Source organism: Aedes albopictus, chromosome 2 (assembly GCF_035046485.1).
Source record: "Aedes albopictus strain Foshan chromosome 2, AalbF5, whole genome shotgun sequence".
In the NCBI taxonomy this organism is placed as follows: domain Eukaryota; kingdom Metazoa; phylum Arthropoda; class Insecta; order Diptera; family Culicidae; genus Aedes; species Aedes albopictus.
Window position 1 is genome coordinate 158638968 of NC_085137.1, and position 18478 is coordinate 158657445.

Genomic DNA, 18478 nt, shown 5'->3' on the forward strand with positions numbered 1-18478 from the left:
CGTGATTATCTCGGCACATGTCGGCTTGTGGCACAAAGCCTCTGCGCGAGCGGTTCAGCTTCTCGTAGAACTTTCGTTTGTCCTTAGCGCGTTACAGCTCTTCCATCGCTTCGCGATCTCGTTCTTCCTGCTGGCGCTTCTTCATCCGGAAGACTGAGTTCTGCCTGTTTCGCGCCTGTCTGTAACGTGCCTCATTCGCTCTCGTACGGTGTTGCAGCACTATCGCCCATGCTGCATTCTTCTCGTTTTTAGACTGTTTACATTCGCCTTCGTACCAGTCGTTTCTGTGATTCGGAGTCGGAGCCGAGGTATTAACTATGGCGGATCGGATGTCCTTCCAGCCATCTGGAATGTTGGTGCGCCATGCTGCTCTTCTGTTGGTAGTGCCACTGCTAACTGCTGCGCGTAGTCTCGAGCCACGTCCACGTTATGCAGCCGCTCGGTGTTGAGCTGCGGCGTTCGACTTCGACGCGTCGTAATAACCGTCGAAAGTTTTGAGCGCATGCATACAGCGACTGGATGATCTCCAGGGCTAGCGCCGGGGGGTATGGGTATCTTTGCGGGGGGAAGAACTACACGGGAGGCTGCAAAGTTTACGCATCGCCGACCGTAACCATTCGATACGACATGCAGACTGTTTCGCCCGATTACCGGTCTGTACATTTCCTCTCTTCCTACCTGCGCCTTCATGTCGCCGACAACGATATTAACGTCACGCGGCAAGCAACCATCGTATGTTTGCTCTGACTGCGCGTAGAACGCTTTTTTTCTCGTCATCAGGTCTCCCTTCGTGTAAGCAGTGCACGTTGATCATGTTGTAGTTGACCCTTAACTTCCTTAATATGTGGCGTACGCGTAGTATTATGGACGTAGTGAAGATATTAGCCTAAACAAATTAACGAGGGTTCTTCCGATGAAGTTGAGGGATCGGCATTACCGATTTCCATGCACACGTCCGTTTTCGACACTGTATTCGTGAAAGTAATGCGAACGCATGAACTGGAACTATAGTGGTTCGTTAATCAATACAGTATAGTTTCCAATGATTGATTTCTTCCAATTCTATCGATGGAGGAGTTTCTGACTTCAATTATTCAGGAAACGAACGTAATATATGTTTACCCTTTTACTGTTTATTACATTTTCAATTCATCCATAGTTTTTTTTACAGAGATGTGTAGTTTAAAACAAAATAGAGAATAAACGGAAAACAGAACATATTAAAAAAGTGAAAACACCATTGTATTTTTCCATCATTATTGTTTCGTAGAGTTTGTAGGTTTTGAATATTCACAATTACTTTTTGCTTGCATTTACAACAGTTTTCTTTGTAAATCAAAATAAGTGATCGTTATATTAGTTGTTCAGTTGATTTTGCTTCATTGATTCGAAATCCTTTCGAAAATAATCCGAATTTTACCTGTCTTTCTAACATTTAGAAATATTTTGCTTCTGAATCATGGATATAACTTCTGCCAATGCGTCCAATTTCGCAGAAATAAAAAAAAAAGGAAAATATAATCGTGTTTGTGTAACCTGTTCAATGTTGCCCATATTCATGGCCGTGTATGTGTATTGCCGATTCTATTGATCCATTCACCACGTCCAGCTGTCTCAGTTTTCAGTTTTTCAATCTGTTTCTGCTGTTGATTTTAATGATGTCTATTCCCCCCATCAACGGTTACGAATTATCCGTTTTTTTATGTTGTTGTTGTTCAATTATCCTTCCCTTTCCTCTAACGCCCAATCGATTGGTATTATTCCAGTCCAGTCTGGAACTACTGATGACCATGGGCCGAAATGTTGATCTTGTGTACTAACCGTCGACCCCAGTAGGCTTCCAGATCGAACGGGGTGAAACCGGCGAGCCGAGGCTCAGGTACACTCTTGTAGAATACTGGGGGATTTTGGCTTTTGTCTTGCGTGATCTGCGAAAAGAAAAAGGAAACGGAATCAATGATTGATCTGCTTCAAGAGTATACTCTTACGTTATATTTCTCAAAAACATAGTTATAATCTATTATAATGACTGACTGAGTTGAATACTCGCAGTATCTTAATATAGTGTTGTTAGAAAAGAAGGATAAGACGTCTGGAACTTATAAAGTGCTCGATAAACTTTGGAGGATCTATCGGCGTTTTATAAAGGGCATATAAAACATTGGTAAACAATGATTTCGCTCGTCGTACTGAGCCCACGTCTTTGTTTACGTGTACGATTTAAATTATAGGACGCATTCCCGTAAAAAAGCCTAAGACCCCTTTTGTATCTGGTTCGTTTATTTAACGTTGAACAATTTGTCATTGAAATCATCGTCATCATCAAACATTTGATAATAATAATATCTCATTATGTAGTATCATTGGAATCCACACTTAGAACCGAACCTGGAAATGGGTTTCCATCATTAAATCCAAAGTTTCACGAGGAGTTTTGGGTAAAAGCTCCATCGTCGCGCTTCAGGTTTCCCAATTCATTTGAATGATCTTTTGCAAGCGTTTTCTGTATAGTCTTGCAACTACAGGAGTGCTGTTTATGTTTTCACATGTCAACATCCAAGATTTTCTTTTAGATTTTTGTATTTCGTTGTTGTATTCAGTCAGGGCTTTCCTGTACTGAGTCCATTCTCCCGTTTGTTTCGCTCTATTGAACATTTTCCTTGAAAATTTTCTAAGGCAATCCAGTTTAAAGTTCCACCATGGCACGTCTTTAGTAGAAGACGATTGCATGGTGGGACAACTGTTGTTGAAGGAATTGATGATACTTTCATTTACTCTTTGAGAAAATGATTCTAACTGTTGGGTTTCCCATTGTAAATGAATGTGTATTCAACAATGCTACATATTGATCCCAGTTTGTCTTTCTGGGATTTCTAAATGCGGTTCTAGAATAATCTCCACCACTCCAATTGAAGATTATGTGTTTATGATCAGATAGAGAAATCTCATCTGACACGTGCCAGTTTGTGATCTTGTTAAAGATTGTAGCATTGCACAGTGTTAGATCCAAGACCTCTTGTCTGATTACATTTGAGAAAGTATGTTTACCACCATCATTGCAAATGTCTATATTGTTGGAAGACAGATAACTCTAATAGTGACTCACCTCGACTGTTAATATCCGTACTACCCCAAACCGTGTGATGCGCATTGGCGTCACAGCCAACGATAAACGATTTTTTTTTTCTTTACAGAATTGAACAAATGATGCGATCTCATGAGGAGATACCTCAGGAACATCACCAGGAAAGTAAGATGAAGCCACAGCGATCTCAGTTTTACCCCTAGTGGTTGGTACCTCTACCATGACCGCAACAATGTCCTTTCTGATAAACTCTGTAATAGGATAGCATTTTTACGTTTTGCGTACTAAGACAGCGGTTCTGGGAGAATCTTGTTGTTCATTATAAAATAGTTTACTATTTTGTGTCAGAACTCTTAGAATCTTTCGTTTATTGGACTATGGCGCTTGAATAAGCGCCACTTCCAGTCCTTCTTTTTTAAACCTTCGACTCAACACAGCAGAAGCACCTTTTGCGTGATGAAGGTTTACTTGTACTAACTTAATTCCTGTCATGAAAAATTGCATTTACCCACTGTTAAATGCCAATCTAATGAAAATGAATTTCTCGGAGTGTATTCAAATTTAAAAATAGCTTTAGCTGCACATAACGGTAAATCGCCTCACGACCCGCTAAATAGAAAGTTCTTTCGGCCTTGATTTCCAGTCTCTATTGTATAGCATTGTATTGTATTGTATTTTATTTACAGGCCTATACTGCCCCCACTCGCATAACAGTCCCATCTTTACTGGGATTCCTATTTATATGGGACAGTTATGCGAGTGGGGGCAGTATATGTTTTGATAATTGTATTATATACATAAGAACTAATACTAACACATCGTGCCCTATAAATACGATACCCCAACTTCGAAATAAAGGTCAGTCTTGCTAAAACTACCACCCGAGTAGAACGAACGTATCTAGTGAAAGTCCGAAAACCTCAGTGAACGCGTGTGAACCCCCCCTCAGTGTCTGCTGCCGTTGTTCCAGTCCACCTTGACCATCGAAGGCCGGTCCGCGAATCTCCGCCGAGTGAATTCGGGGCCGGTAAAAAGTTACTGTGCGTTTAACACCCACGTTAAGCTTCGGAATTGAGACGTAAGAAAAGTGGCCGATTATCCCGGAGGCAAATAAGGTACACTGCGCCATTGCTTTAACACAGTCTAACACAGTAAGGGCAAAATACTGTGGAGGGTGCCCTGGTACTGCACAGGCTCCGTTAACGGTTAAGTTTTTATTGGACCCCCCTAACCATTTATTCTTAGGCACGGTACGCTTGACACCATGAATTAGGGGGTCGCTTGTTCGGTAGACTTTTACCACCGGATCAGGCAATCCGTAGTGATATTCTTTGCCAGTTGAGGGAACTGGCTTGCTACCGCCACTACACGGCTATCTAGGTTGATCGGGAATAGAAATTAATATTGATGATCAACTTCTTTAGAGCCCGAACAGCCGTGTTCGAAAGGGGATTCTAAAACATTCCCCAGAAAACCAATCCCCAGAATTCTATTTCCCAGAATGTATCATTCTTCAGAATGTATCTGTTTGTGCAAAGAAGTATATGTGTGAGTGTGTGTCTCTACCCCATGATGTATATTATTTAAGACAAATAAATCAGTTGACTTGTGTCCAATGCAATGGAAAGACGATACCGTGTTCCGCCTAATTAATATCCTATCACGATGCGTCATTTATCCGCCCTTGCGCGAACATCTGGTGCCGTGACGAGCCGTTTATAAAAGAACCTGGTTAAAAAGATGAATCAACCAAAAAAATAGGAATTACAACGAACCAAACCATATGGAGTAACGGACAGCACAATAGGAGACGTTGTATCACTTCCCGCTGCAAATAGTGTGGCCTCATAGGTAGCTATTCGGCAGAGCATTGTTCGTGTTTAGCTCGCACAAAATTCAGCAGCAGTGGGCTCGAGAATTTGGCTAGACAGAGATGCTCAGTTTCGTGGACAGATGGATACCGCCGCGCTCTCCAGTTACTCCTGTGTCATAATCAGCGTTGTGCGGCGGAACAATAGATGATATATTTTTTTATTAATTAGCAGTACTTTAAGATTTGAATTGTTCGTAATTTCGATCTTATGTTAGACTTGACCATATTTGAAAACTGTTCGTTTTGGGGGGGAGTATGTTTGTGCAAAGAAGTATATGTGTGAGTGTGTGTCTCTACCCCATGATGTATATTATTTAAGACAAATAAATCAGTTGACTTGTGTCCATTGCAATGGAAAGACGATACCGTGTTCCGCCTAATTAATATCCTATCACGATGCGTCATTTATCCGCCCTTGCGCGAACAGTATCATTTCCCAGAAATCCATTCCCCAGAATGCACCATTCTCCAGAAATTCATTCCCCAGAATGTACCGTTCCCCAGAAAAACTTAATATACTCTGCTAAAAAGTATAATTCGATACACAAACAGTACAATGATGATCATAATGGTATGTTATAGGCAAGGATTTGTACCTTATAGTGTTTTTACGCGCAAACATCTATTTCTTGTACGGTATTTTAACAAATTAAGTGATGTATACATACATATCCATAAAAATAATCTACAATGGTTCAAACGTTCAATTACCATTGTATACAATTGCATGTTGATCTTTGAACCTATCTTGAAAGTTCACAAACTGTCATCATTCCAGTTGCTATCAAATGTTTTGTTCTAGACAGATTTGCAAAATTGTGCAGCACGTGTTTCGCGATGAATAACGTTTTAATTGTGATCCGCAAAATTTACAGAGAAAACGCATTTTCTACTGATGTTTTTCAGTGTACAAGATGTTTATAGACCAGTTTATTTATGGCCGGGTTTTTAAAAAAGATTATTCTGTCAAAAACTTTGAGTTACTCGGAAATACTCAACTGACCACGTTTTTCTACGTAAATGGTTGGAGGGATCCATCTCAATGGCTGTTCCTAATTATTCGCTTCAAAGCAGAGTTGATGTACACGTGCTGTAGTCCCATGTACGGGAGCCGCATGGCAAGCGAGCTCCCAGGAGCTCTGTACATTTTGAGACTGAAAGTTGTGCGCCTCATTTTTCTTAAGATGTGTCTCATGAGCTTCGTCTCATGCGCTGATTAAATTAGAAAATTTCACGACAAAAACTTCCTAAACGAACGAGAATTGAAACCTTAACCTTTGCATTGAGAGTCCCTAGTCGTATCGTATAGACCAACCAAACACTTGAGTTGTGTACGGAAAAAAGTAATTGAGGTTCTTCGTTACCAAGAAGTTGTTTTTCACCTTAGATACCAACAGCTCACGCAGCGCATGAGACGAGCTCCCCGGGAGCTAGGTGCCTAGCTCGCACCCACCAGATTTTCGTGAGCCTCCTAGCAGCGCAGCACACTGCGATTTTGAAGAGCTGGGAGACAATTTGGCAGGAGGCTCGTTGTCACATTTATGTACACATGAGCAATTGGAAACTCTGCTTCAAAGGCCCTTCATTCATGCGGTATGAGAAGGATTTTTATCATTATTCCAATACTATGGAATATAAAAACTGAACATATAAGCAGTTTTAATGCCAACAATTCTTATAACAACTCAAAAATAATGTTAATGAAAAAGAAAAAAGTATCATTGTTTTCCTTTCGGCATTTAAAAACCCAACAATGTTCCTCTATTCTATTTTTCATAGAATTAAGGAAATTAGTAAAATAAATTATTGAAATTATGACTGCCTACATTTTTAACATAGATTTTCCCTTCTTTTCTACATAGGCTGTTCTTTCGAATTGCACTTTTCAGGAAATCATGGGCATTATTACAACCACCGGTGTTAAATTGCTATACCCAACTAACATTTATTGTGAATGTAAACGTCAACAAAGCGTCCTCAATACGGCTTGATGCTGAGTTAATGTGTTGTACATATGGACGGAAGCTTCTATGCAAGCCCTATACCAATGAATCTGGCGAACTTAATCAGCATGTATATGCTGTGCGAGAAGCTTCTATGCCACTAAGTCAAAGCTCTTTTCTCGGCTCCTATGTAACCACTAACAGAATAACATCTTGAGAAGGCGCTTTTTCAGCCTTTTCGCAGTTGTTAAATAATAGTTATACGGCATCCCCAAATTAAACGTTTAAATATAATTAGGTTATGGATACCGTGACGCAATACATGTGGAACTGGAATTATCACTTTTAAAATTGAATAATTAAAGTACTTGCTGCTATTTGGAATCGAACTCCCGATCTCCGTATCCACTGGTCCCGATGATGTCCTCGCTGCCACACTGCTATACATAGATATTATAGAAAATAGCCCGTTTTGTTTTACTCCAGACAAGGCTTCATAATTGTGCCACAAGAAACCTTACCCAACTTCATCTTGCTGCAAAAGCTTGTGAAACGTCAAACGCACTAATGTTTACATTGAACAAGCTGTGTGATTGCGCCAACAGATTCTTCTTCACAGCTTCTAGCTGAAAGAGTGTTCTTTAAACGGCTACGAAGCGCTGCTGTTTTGTGTTTTGGCAACATTACAAAACGTACTGTAAAAAAGCAGCTGTTGTAGTGGCTGGGACTCTTACTCGATTTGCACATCTTCCGGAAAATCTTCCGGCATTGAATTAAAGTGCAATAAAAGCAACCCAAATAATTTCACAGCACAGAGATGGATAGCTGTAAAGAATTTGTGTAGTAGCTATATATCCCGCTTAAAGTTTGTTTTGACAATAATGTTTACATCCGACAAGCCATGTTGGTAAACCAACGTAATGAAATCGCATAACGGCCTTTAAAGCGCTGCTGGTTTGGGGATTTGTCAGTATAACGAATTGTACTGTATAGTAGCAGCTGTTTTGTTAGTGGGGACTCCTATTCGATGTGTTCAAGTTTTCACATCTTCCGGGAAATCTCCCGGAGTTGGAATAGAGTGGAGTAAAGGCAGCAAGCAATGGATTTCTGAAAACCGAGTTTGGTAGCTGGATGGTGCTTGTTTTGCAGTCGTGTATTAGCTTATGCTTTATATTTGACTAGCTTTCCTTTTATTCAGCGTTGACTGCTTCTACTCGATGGTTACACAACAGAAAGCAAATGACTGAAGCTTATAGCGCTGAAATTGTTAGTTGGGAAGGCTGACACAAATTTTGATTTTCTCTTATGTCACCACCCCATCGAAAATTTTGGTCGGAAACCAACATTTTGAGGGGGGACACAAATAAATTATTCGAAAAATTCAAACTTTTTATAGTGGAATTAGAGTCGTCGAAAAAATTTCTTAACAAATCCGATGAGTTTGATGATTTTGCCTAATTGTTTGGGTAATTTTGCATCAAATACGTTTATTATTTATCGTCCTTCCCTTTGACGAGTCAACGAGTAAAGTGACAAAAGAAGAAAATGATATTTGTTCCAGCCTAATATTTATGATAAAATTTCTCAAATTTCTAAACACCTGTGCTTGTAGTGCCGATAAGTACCTAAACATTGTAACTCGAAAGAACAGCTTATGTTGAAAAAAAAGGGATAATCTATGTTGAAAATGTAAGCAGTTGTGATGCCGATAATTTCCTGAAAAGTGCAATTCAAAAGAACGATCCATGCAGCAAAGAAGGAAAAATCTATGTTAAAAATGTAAGCAGTTATAATTCAAATAATAGTATACCAATTGCCTACATTCTAAAATAACTTGTTTTAAAAGAAAGAGCATTGTAGGGCTTTTGAACGCCGATAGGAAAACAATGTCGCCACAGACAAACAGACGTCACACTTCGAACATTTTGCGATTCAAATTCTAGTCTAGGAAACAGGTTCGAACGTTGTACGATGGCACAGGTTGATGTACGATGGCAATTATTAGAGTGTTACGTCTGTTTGTCTGTGATGTCACTTTTTTCCTTCTTCGTTAAAAATATGCTTGAGTCGTTATAAGAATTGTTGGCATTACAACTGCTTATATGTTCATCAACCATTTTCCCATCTTTTGCATAGGCTGTTCCTTCGAGTTGCACCTTTCAGGAAATTATCGGCATAGCAACTGCTTACTTTTTTAACATAGATTTTTCCTTCTTTTTTGCATAGGCTGTTCTTTCGAAATGCACTTTTCAGGAAATTATGGGCGTTACAGTCACCACCGATGTTAAAATTTCTTAAATATTTATTAAATATTTTTTTCAAATTTCAAAACACCTGTGCTTGTGGTGCCGATAATTACCTGAACAGTGTAACTCGAAAGAACAGCCTAGCATAACATAGCATAGCATAGCATGAATACTTGCACAAATCTTGGATGGAGTTGCAAAGTTGAATATTTCCATTGACATTGCTGATGTCGCTACTATCTACAATGTCATAGATTCACTCAGCTCCACACACCTGGCCAAGTCCTTGCAAGCATTTATAAATCCCTTCATCAACTTAGAAAGAGCCCATAACTGAAGCATCTTCCAATAGATGAAAGGATGTTGAAAATAGCGAATTTTCAACTTATATGCAGTTATAAAGTAAATATACTAAAATAGAAGTATTTATAAATAAATAATATTGGAAAGATCTCACCAATTGTTGTGGGGTTTTTGTGGTTCAATGCCGATTATCTAATTGTCTTGATTAATGTTCTTCTCTGTAAAGAACAACACAATACTCAGCAAAGAACAACACAATACTGAACACTAAACACCCTCGCATCTATTGTTTTGATTTTCACTCGAGACAATAGCGAACGCGATCGATTATGCTGCCATACTCACCCCTTACAGGAGCGATGCATGCACAGCAAAGAACAACACAATACTGAATACTAAACACCCGCGCATCTATTGTTTTGATTTTCACTCGAGACAATAGCGAACGCGATCGATTATGCTGCCATACTCACCCCTTACAGGAGCGATGTATGCACAGCAAAGAACAACACAATACTCCAGTGTAACTCGAAAGAACAGCCTATGCAGAAAAGAAGGGAAAATCTACATTGAAAATGTAAGAAGTTTTGATGCCGATCATTTTCTGAAAAGTGCAATTCGAAAGAACAGCCTATGCAGAAAAGAAGGGAAAATGCATGTTGAAAAAGTAAGCAGTTACGATGTCAATAATTATGCTAATAGCCTACTAAATTGTAAAGGCAAATCATGCTTAGGAGTAGGCGGGGCATAATGAGCAGCGTAAGCATTTTACCACCAAATCCAGTAAATTAAGTGCAATCAATGTGTAATGTTAACGTTCAATACTCATTTTAACCTTAACTGACAAAAGCTAATCGTTGAAATTCCGAATAAAGTTATAAATGTTGTAAAATTTTATGTTTTTAAAAAACGTATAAGGCACCATCCATTTATTACGTAACGCTTAAATCGTCATTTTTTGACCCCCCCCCCCCTCCCCCCTCCGTAACGCTTTTTTGTATGAAAATCCTAAAATTTTTGTATCGACCGTAACGCTTGGCTATACCATAGACTTAATACTAAGACATAAATGTCAGGAACAAATTCAGTTCGATTTGTGACGCCAGTTTTTCCCCCATGTTTCCCCCACTAAAATCGCCCAATACTGGTTTTCTTAAAGCGACGCTTTCAATGTCAGTTGGCTCCGCCCGTTTTCATCAAAGCAAGACTGAGTTCGCCAATTTAGTGACCATGACAACGAGAAAGATTGCCCAATGACGCAGTGTCAACTGACAGTTTGATTTTTATACATATTTAGCAACACCATATCTTCAAGCGTTGATAACCGTGTGGGTTAAACAAGAGCTCAGTGATCTCGACGTTTATGGTTCGATTCCAGTCTGCGTAGTTGTACAATCTTTTTGCACGGATCATTTTGATAAGTTGTCTTCTCTTTATGGAATTCATAGACATAGGTAGACAATTTATGATATTTTTTTTTAAATTTTGGATGTACTCCGATAATTTACTTCGGATTTTTTTGGTTAGAAAATGAAATGTCATTCCCCCTGGAACAGGTGGTAGAAACTGTTTCGCTTTGATTCGCATTCTTCTATCAGATGTGAAGTGGTGTAGTGTATAAGATAGAAGATCGTGGCACTCAAGGTCATGGTATCAAATCTGAACCTAGGGTAACTTTTTTTTTAAATCAAAAAATTGTCAATAACGAAATGAAGTAGAATTCCAATAATATTTATTGAAGAGGCTTTGGAAGTTGTTTTCTTAATGATATTCAATCAATATCGAATTGATTGAACAGTAGTAAAAGTGACTTCTCTCGGCAAGGTCATTCCAGTTCCGTCCTCGGTAAGTGAATTAAGACGCCTGATGCCCGAATTCCTCCCAGTAACGCATTATGGTTCCCATTGGCCGTACCGGCCCAAAACAACCAATCCTGAGCTAGCCCAGTGAGGAGATTCGGGCCACATAGTAGGGTAGGAGCAGCCGTGTAGGCCAACGGGAAGATAGAGTATGCAGCAGCAGTGAGTACCGACCATTTGTCTCGCTTACAGGCCAAACAGAGATATCAAACCCACACTCACTCGCCACACTAGAAGTTCAATATGTATATGCAATTAATATTTAGGTTTTCATATGTTGCCGGCCCTGAGACTCAGCTCGATGGGTATGAAGCTACTGAGCTTGTTCAGTAATTGGGAATCACTATGGCCTTGTAAATCTTTCGAGTTACAGTCGTCCAGTCCTTTTGGGACAACGAAAATTTCCTCTCGGACAATATGTGTTTCACGAGAGCTTCCGATGTTATGCCCACCAAATAGACTTGAAAAAAAAAACCGGCGGCAGAAACTTTCCTAAAAAAAACAAAATAAGTTGAACGTTAGTTTTCTTCCCCGGAACCACGGCATAAATATCAATGTTGTACACCGTGCCCGGAACGTTATTTGTAAATAAACAATCGTTTTTACTTGTTGTCATGGTTACTAGATTGGCGGACTCAGTCTTGCTTCGATGAAAATGGGCGGAGCCAACTGACATTGAAAGCGTGGCGTCAGAAACACCAGTATTGGGCGAATTTACTGGGGGAACGACTGGCGTCACAAAAAATTCGCCACCTTCGTATTGATTGTTGGCTATACTCCCCCCCTCCCCCTAGAGCGTTACGTAATTTGTGGACGGCGCCTAAAATCACGAGTTGCGTTTTGGGGGTGGGGCATAATCAACACCCTAGGTGGGGCAGGATGATCAATCCCAGTTTTGTACTCAATCAAATGCTAATTGACTATCCAGCTTTTTACGCTAGTGTGCCATAAACTGTGAATGACATTTCTTGCCGACACTATAAGTTCCATTATGGTTAAATCAAAGTAAGCTTTATGGAAAATTTTCAATATTGACAAAGTGGAACGTCAAGAATTTTCACGCCTCCGGAAACAAGAGAAATTTAATTTCATTTTTTTATGATTTTCAATTCGTTTTTACATTTTTTACTATTCTAGTTTGACAAAAAATGCTGACGATAACTAGCAGGAAGGCAATATGGAATCAGCCGTAAGTTTCAAAATGGCTTTACCATAAATATTTATATACAACTAGGAGAGACTACACCGAACTGTGTTCGAACGAGTCAACACCTATGTCGGCCATCCAGTTGAGCCAGGTTTAGGCTTTTTTTTTTTACTAAACAGGACCTAGAAGGACCGAGATCAAGCGAGATTTGACGGGTTGCATGCTTTGCTTTTGCCCGAAATAACTTCACTTATGGTTTCACTTATACCCGCTCTCGGTGTAGCGCGATCAATCGACTTTGTTAAACGCTAGTTGCTCATAAACATGGCTGATTAATACCAAATAACTCCTCTAATTTACCACCTTGCGTTTTGGAGACATGAGACGTATTTTTTTCTGGTTTTGTAGTCAGGCTTATTCTGCGTGGCGTGTGAGGTGACTAATACAAATCAAACGGGATTGAGCCGACTTTTGTCACCTAGTTCGACGCGACTCATTTTAAGCAGAATAAGCCTGAGTGTATACTTCTCTACATTTAATCAATCACAAATTGAGTCCGATCAAAACACAATTGCAGTTGGAAGTGGAGAGGCAACTGTCGCTTGAGAATTGTATATTTTTGTTCTTGTATAAAGTGCGGCACGAAAGGCAACATAAGTTAAATAATCATTAAAAAAAGTGTAAGCCCGGTAATGTATACTATTCGTTGTGATTTTAATAGTCAGCATCGGTGCTGCGATGAACTTTTGGAAAATCTCATTCCTCAACGCCTTGTACCTAAGCCCTTTTTCAGTTTTGAGGTCCTCGGATGCCTAAAATAGTCTAAAAATTAATTAACAATTTAATTTAATGTGGTACGCAGGAGAGGTTTAAAAAAAACACGGTGGCCTTCAAACAGTGAAAATTTTTGACAGATGAATCAACAAGTCTGAATACCGTGCCTACTAAGATCAAGCTATAAAAGCTGTCGGCAAGAATTGTCAAAAACGAATCACCCCTCGTTGTTTTATAGCCAGCGTAAAAAGCTGGATTCTTGTCAATGATAAACCATACCGGCAACAATCAATGAGAATTTGAAGGGATTACGGGGTTTAACTGTGGAGTTCCAAAGAGTCTACTACTGAGGAATTTTTAAACGGTGATAATATACAGATACTGACATTTCCAAGTTAATAAATTGAAAGTTAATGGCAAAACCTTACTATATGCATCAAAACAAAGAAAACCAAAATAAAAATTCGTTGGTTGAAGATGTTTATCATTTTCATCATTTTTTCACCAGTTGCTCATTTTGCCCCACCCTACTACCAACTCTTTGAAGCATATTTTTTCAACAAAATAATTTAACAATAAGTTGAAAATTGTTACGAATATATTTCATTGGCCCAGGTAATATCAAGAAACTTGATAGATACCCACAAAATTGTTATTTCGATTCCCAAAACCTTATTTTAGGTCACCTGATTCTTATAATATTTTCCCGGTGCATGACCATTTTACGCATTTTGATTAATTTTTCAAGGTAAACGGCTTTATTGACTAATGTTTCGTCATCAATTCATTGGATTTTAGTTAATAAAGCTACAATCAAGCAATTCATTTTGCAAATTTGAAGATTTACAGTGAGAATACAAGGTGCTCATCAGGGATGGCATGTCACGCAGAAATTGTGCCCATTCACGCTCATCTTTCACTGAACTTCTCAGTTTCATTTACCTTACAAAAGAGAAAGAGAAAAAACGCACAATAAAATGTACATAATTTCTCTCACGCAGAGTTTTTGTGCGGGTGATTAGAGTGCTGCGTGAGAGCAATGAGAGCCCGCAAGTCATAATCCCAGTGCGCAATTTCTGTGCGCACGCTGAAAAAAACAGAACTCAGTGCACACGCAGTGTGTTCAAAGGGGTCAATGTTGGTGAACCGAAAGCATGCCAGTGAGTCCAAAATCCGCTAAGGGGTATCAAATCCTGGGATATCAGAGACAAGCAGACGTCTTAAGCTGGTCAAGGACTTACAGTTGATGAATATTTTGGTTCCAAATTCCACCAACAGGTGGTGCTAGCGAGCTAACAAATTTAGTTTTTCATAGATATCATGAAAATTTGCAAAAAATTGCAACTAGCGCCGCCTAGCTGCAGAAACTCGAACCAAATGATAATTATTCTGAAAGCCCTTGATCTACCAAACAATTTTGCCGAAGACACCATCTTTCTAAAGAATCAGATTGCTGAGATATGTGAAATGTAAAATTTGTACGCTATCTAGCGCCGCCTAGCGGTGAAATCACGCATCATAAGGTCCATATTCTGGAAGCCCTTGACCAGCTGAACAACTTTGCCGAAGAAACCAACTCTCTAAGTAATCAGGATCCTGAGATATATGGGATGAAAATTTTGTCAGTGTTGCATCTGCTTGTCTAAGATATCACATAAATCACAGACAAGTAGATGTGACACTAGCGAATTTTCAATCTCATATATCTCATGATCCTGATTACTTAGAGACTTGGTGTCTTCGGCAAAGTTGTTTGGCTGGTCAAGGACTAACCGATAATAAGACTTAAGATTCAAAATTCCACCGCTAGGTGGCGCTAGAGACCAAACAAATTTTAAATTTCGCATATCTCAGCATCCTCATTTTGTAGAAAGATGGTGTCTTCGGCAGTATTGTTTGGTAGATCAAGGGCTTTCAGAATAATTACCGTTTGGTTCAAGTTTTTTGCAGCTAGGCGGCGCTAGTTGCATTTTTTTGCAAATTTTCCTGATATTTATGAAAAACAAAAATTGTTGGCTCACTAGCGCCGCCTAGCGGTGGAATTTTGAATCTTAAATCTTATTATCGGTTAGTCCTTGACCAGCCAAACAACTTTGCCGAAGACACCAACTTTCTATGTAATCAGGATCATGAGATATATGAGATTGAAATTTCGTTAGCGTCACATCTATTTGTCTGTGATTTATGTGATTTCTTAGACAAGAAAGTACTTTCATACTCCTGTGGTACACACAGTATTGCACTGGAAGCACGACTGAGTGCGCTCTCAACACGATTTTTTGTGTGCACATTTTCTGCGCGCACAAAATGTGCACGCAGAAACTGAAAAAACATGTTTGTTCTAACATTTGTTTGAGCACTCATTTTGAGGGTGCCGCGATGGATGCCAGAGAGTGAGCGGCTGGTTTGTGTGTGAAAAAAGTTGCGGAGTTCACCCTCGCTCTCGTTGAAAGTCGTGTGTAGAGTGTATGTTTTCTCTTCTCACGTTTCGCACTGAGGAGCATGCCATCTCTGGTGCTCATTATGCCCCGCCTACCCCTATTTCCAAAGTTTTTCTTGCCAAATGATAATTTTTGGCAGGATGTTTCTTCCGCTGATTTTTTTCGAATGAATTGTCGATTTTTAGCGATTAATATAAACCATTTTTAAGGCCGTTCGCAATGCTGTTTTATTTTGTATGGCGAGTTTTAAAAATTTTAAAACTCGCCATACAAAATAAAACAGCATTGCGAACGGTCTTAGAAATAAAATAATAGTTTTATTTTCTTTCTGGGAAATGACGCGTTTTAAAAAATAGTTTTCTGGGGAACGGTACATTCTGGGGAATGGTTTTCTGGGGAATGTTATAGAATCCGGAAGGGCATGCTTATATCTTAATAGAGATTTGATTTAAACATAACCTAGATACATGATGTTTGTCGTTTTTATGTTGTATATGGCCGATAGTATGCCTTACTTCTGTTTGAATGCCCTGTCAACCATGCTTGTCAGATGACAAGTGTCACGTTGATGCTCTTCAGGTGTTTTGGAGGTTTTCATCCACGTAATTTATTATTCAGCTATCTATCACGCAGTTGGAAAACAAGTTTGAACATTTTTTTTAATGTTTTTAATTTAAAGTGGTTTGCAAGGTCCCAATATCAACTTTATATTTTTTTTTCGTATGAAGCAGCAATGGAATATTTCACAAAGTTAAAAAAAACCTGATTATAAACAGCTCTGCCGAAGCCTAAGGAACCATATTTCTAGAAACTGAACTTATTTTTATGAACATAAGTTAGGGTGACACCTAAACAAAAAATAAATAAAATTCAAGGACGTTTTATAAACCGATTTTTTGCAAACAAAATCTTGAAACTTTGTTTCGAGCAACTTTTAGATCAGTCAAAAAGCAACAGACTGTAAAGTTCGACATATGTATTGCCTTTACTTCTAAAGTTACTCATGGATTCCGTTTGAAAATGGCTTATTTTTGACACTTCCCAAGATGATCTAAGTGATTTTTTTAAATCTTTTAGTTCCAATAAAAGATGTTTTCTCATTTTTTATTATTGAGATATTAAAACTATTTTTTTTTTGTTCAAGTGTCTAATTAAGTTTGAAAATAGGATATTTTTTTTTTGTTAAACGAAAATTTTTATTGGCTTGTTTGGAAGTGATAATCGAGAAAACTTGAAACTGATTAGCGTAGATTATTGTGAAGGTTTACCTACTAATTACCATAATCCATGCAAAACAAAGAGATTCTAACAGCGACTACCAGCACGTGACAGTATACCATTACTCTAAGTACCGACAAGGTAATGTAATGAGCAAACACTTCTAAGCCTAACTAAACTGAACGTTCAGGCTTCAGGGAGTGAGAGAGTCGTGAAACGCAGAGGGCATCCCACCATCCCGCAGCACTGACACCACTCAACAGAGCCAATGATACTCGAATGGAAAAAAAAAGTGAAAGCCGATTACATCGTTCGGTTGGTCATTGTGATGCCAGCAAATCCTACACAGGGAAGGGATGGTCCAGGATGGACAATTTGACAAGCTTTTAAAGCACAAATTTGGAACTTACCGTATTCCATGCCTCATGAATGTATCGTATCAGCTCATCATGCTGAGAATGCTGGAATTGACTTGGCGAATGCTGTTGCTGTTGTTGTTGCTGCTGCTGCTGCTGTTGCTGGTGATGTTGATGTGGACTGGACTGCTGCTGATGGTATGAATGTGATTGATAGCTATCGCGAGGTGGCATTCCACCAGGCCGTCGGGACATTCCCGGGGACGACATCATCGGTCCCTGTCGGCTGTAACAACGGAAAAATGAGGCAATTAGCAATTATTGGAAAATCATAACACTACCCAAAAAAAAACATCCTCAGCCCTGCGTATGCCGAGGAAAAACAATCGAATCACAAATACCACAGAAAGCCCCTCCCCCGTTATGGGCTTACACATATGCGGAAGAGAAACACTGCGCCTAGAGGTGCTTGGATTCCGTACGTGGAAAAGAAAAAAAAATCACAAACCACTTACCCAATGCTTCGTTCCATATTTTCCTCCTCGGGGAGCACGAAGAAAATGCACAAAACAGGAAATTTGATCCTCGGGCGGAATGTGCCCCGGTGTCTGACTATGCCTTAGGGTTTTCCACTCGAAACGGGTCAAATCGACCGACAAAATGCCTCCTTTAGTCCGATGGAAAACAGCAAAAAATATCAAAAATAAAAGCCCTTTCCACACTCGCACTAGAAAACACTGTGCTGCTGGCTGCCACTTTTGCTTGGAGGATTGGTGGTGGTGGCTTTTCTCCTTTGTTTTGACAGCAAAATCGAAAACCCTCTCCTTGCTGCGCTCTGTTCGCTCTCTCTCGCTTGCCTTCGTCGTCGTCGTTGCTACTGACTGGCAGGCAGCTCGTCGCGGTATCAGTCCAGCAGCGTACCAGCAGAGTGGGTGGGGGTGCTGGATCTTTTTACACCAACGGATCAAACGGCCATGCAGAGGACATGGACATGGAACACGCACAAACCCAGGTCACCACCAGCAACACACCAGCATGAGTTTATTGGCCAGTGTGTGGAAAATGTTTTGTTACTGTGGGAGACGAGTGCGCGGGAAGCGGGAAAGCGAATGAAAACACAGTTGGTGAGGCGGGAGAGGAGAGAGAGTTTGGATACTCAGCTGTCAAAAAACCGTTAAAGCAGGTGCAAAAACAGCCGTCCGTTAATGAAATATGACGTTTAAGGGAACTGTC

At 39.6% G+C, this 18478-nt stretch overlaps 1 protein-coding gene across 1 annotated transcript; it reads right to left on the minus strand.

Moving 5' to 3' along the window:
- Positions 1-1113: 1113 nt before the first annotated feature.
- On the minus strand, positions 1114-18309 carry LOC109414335 (putative uncharacterized protein DDB_G0294196). Its single transcript, XM_019688154.3, has 3 exons — positions 17761-18309; positions 17300-17531; positions 1114-1928 (listed from the first exon to the last, which is right to left on the minus strand). Exons 1-3 carry the CDS (start codon positions 17775-17777, stop codon positions 1779-1781), a joined length of 399 nt encoding a protein of 132 aa, XP_019543699.2. The 5' UTR covers positions 17778-18309; the 3' UTR covers positions 1114-1778.
- Positions 18310-18478: the final 169 nt, after the last annotated feature.

Coding starts and splice junctions, on each gene's coding strand:
- LOC109414335 (XM_019688154.3), bottom strand. Junction 1,929..17,299: donor TTCATGAGGCATGGAATACG/GTAAGTTCCAAA, acceptor TTCTTTTCGCAG/ATCACGCAAGACAAAAGCCA.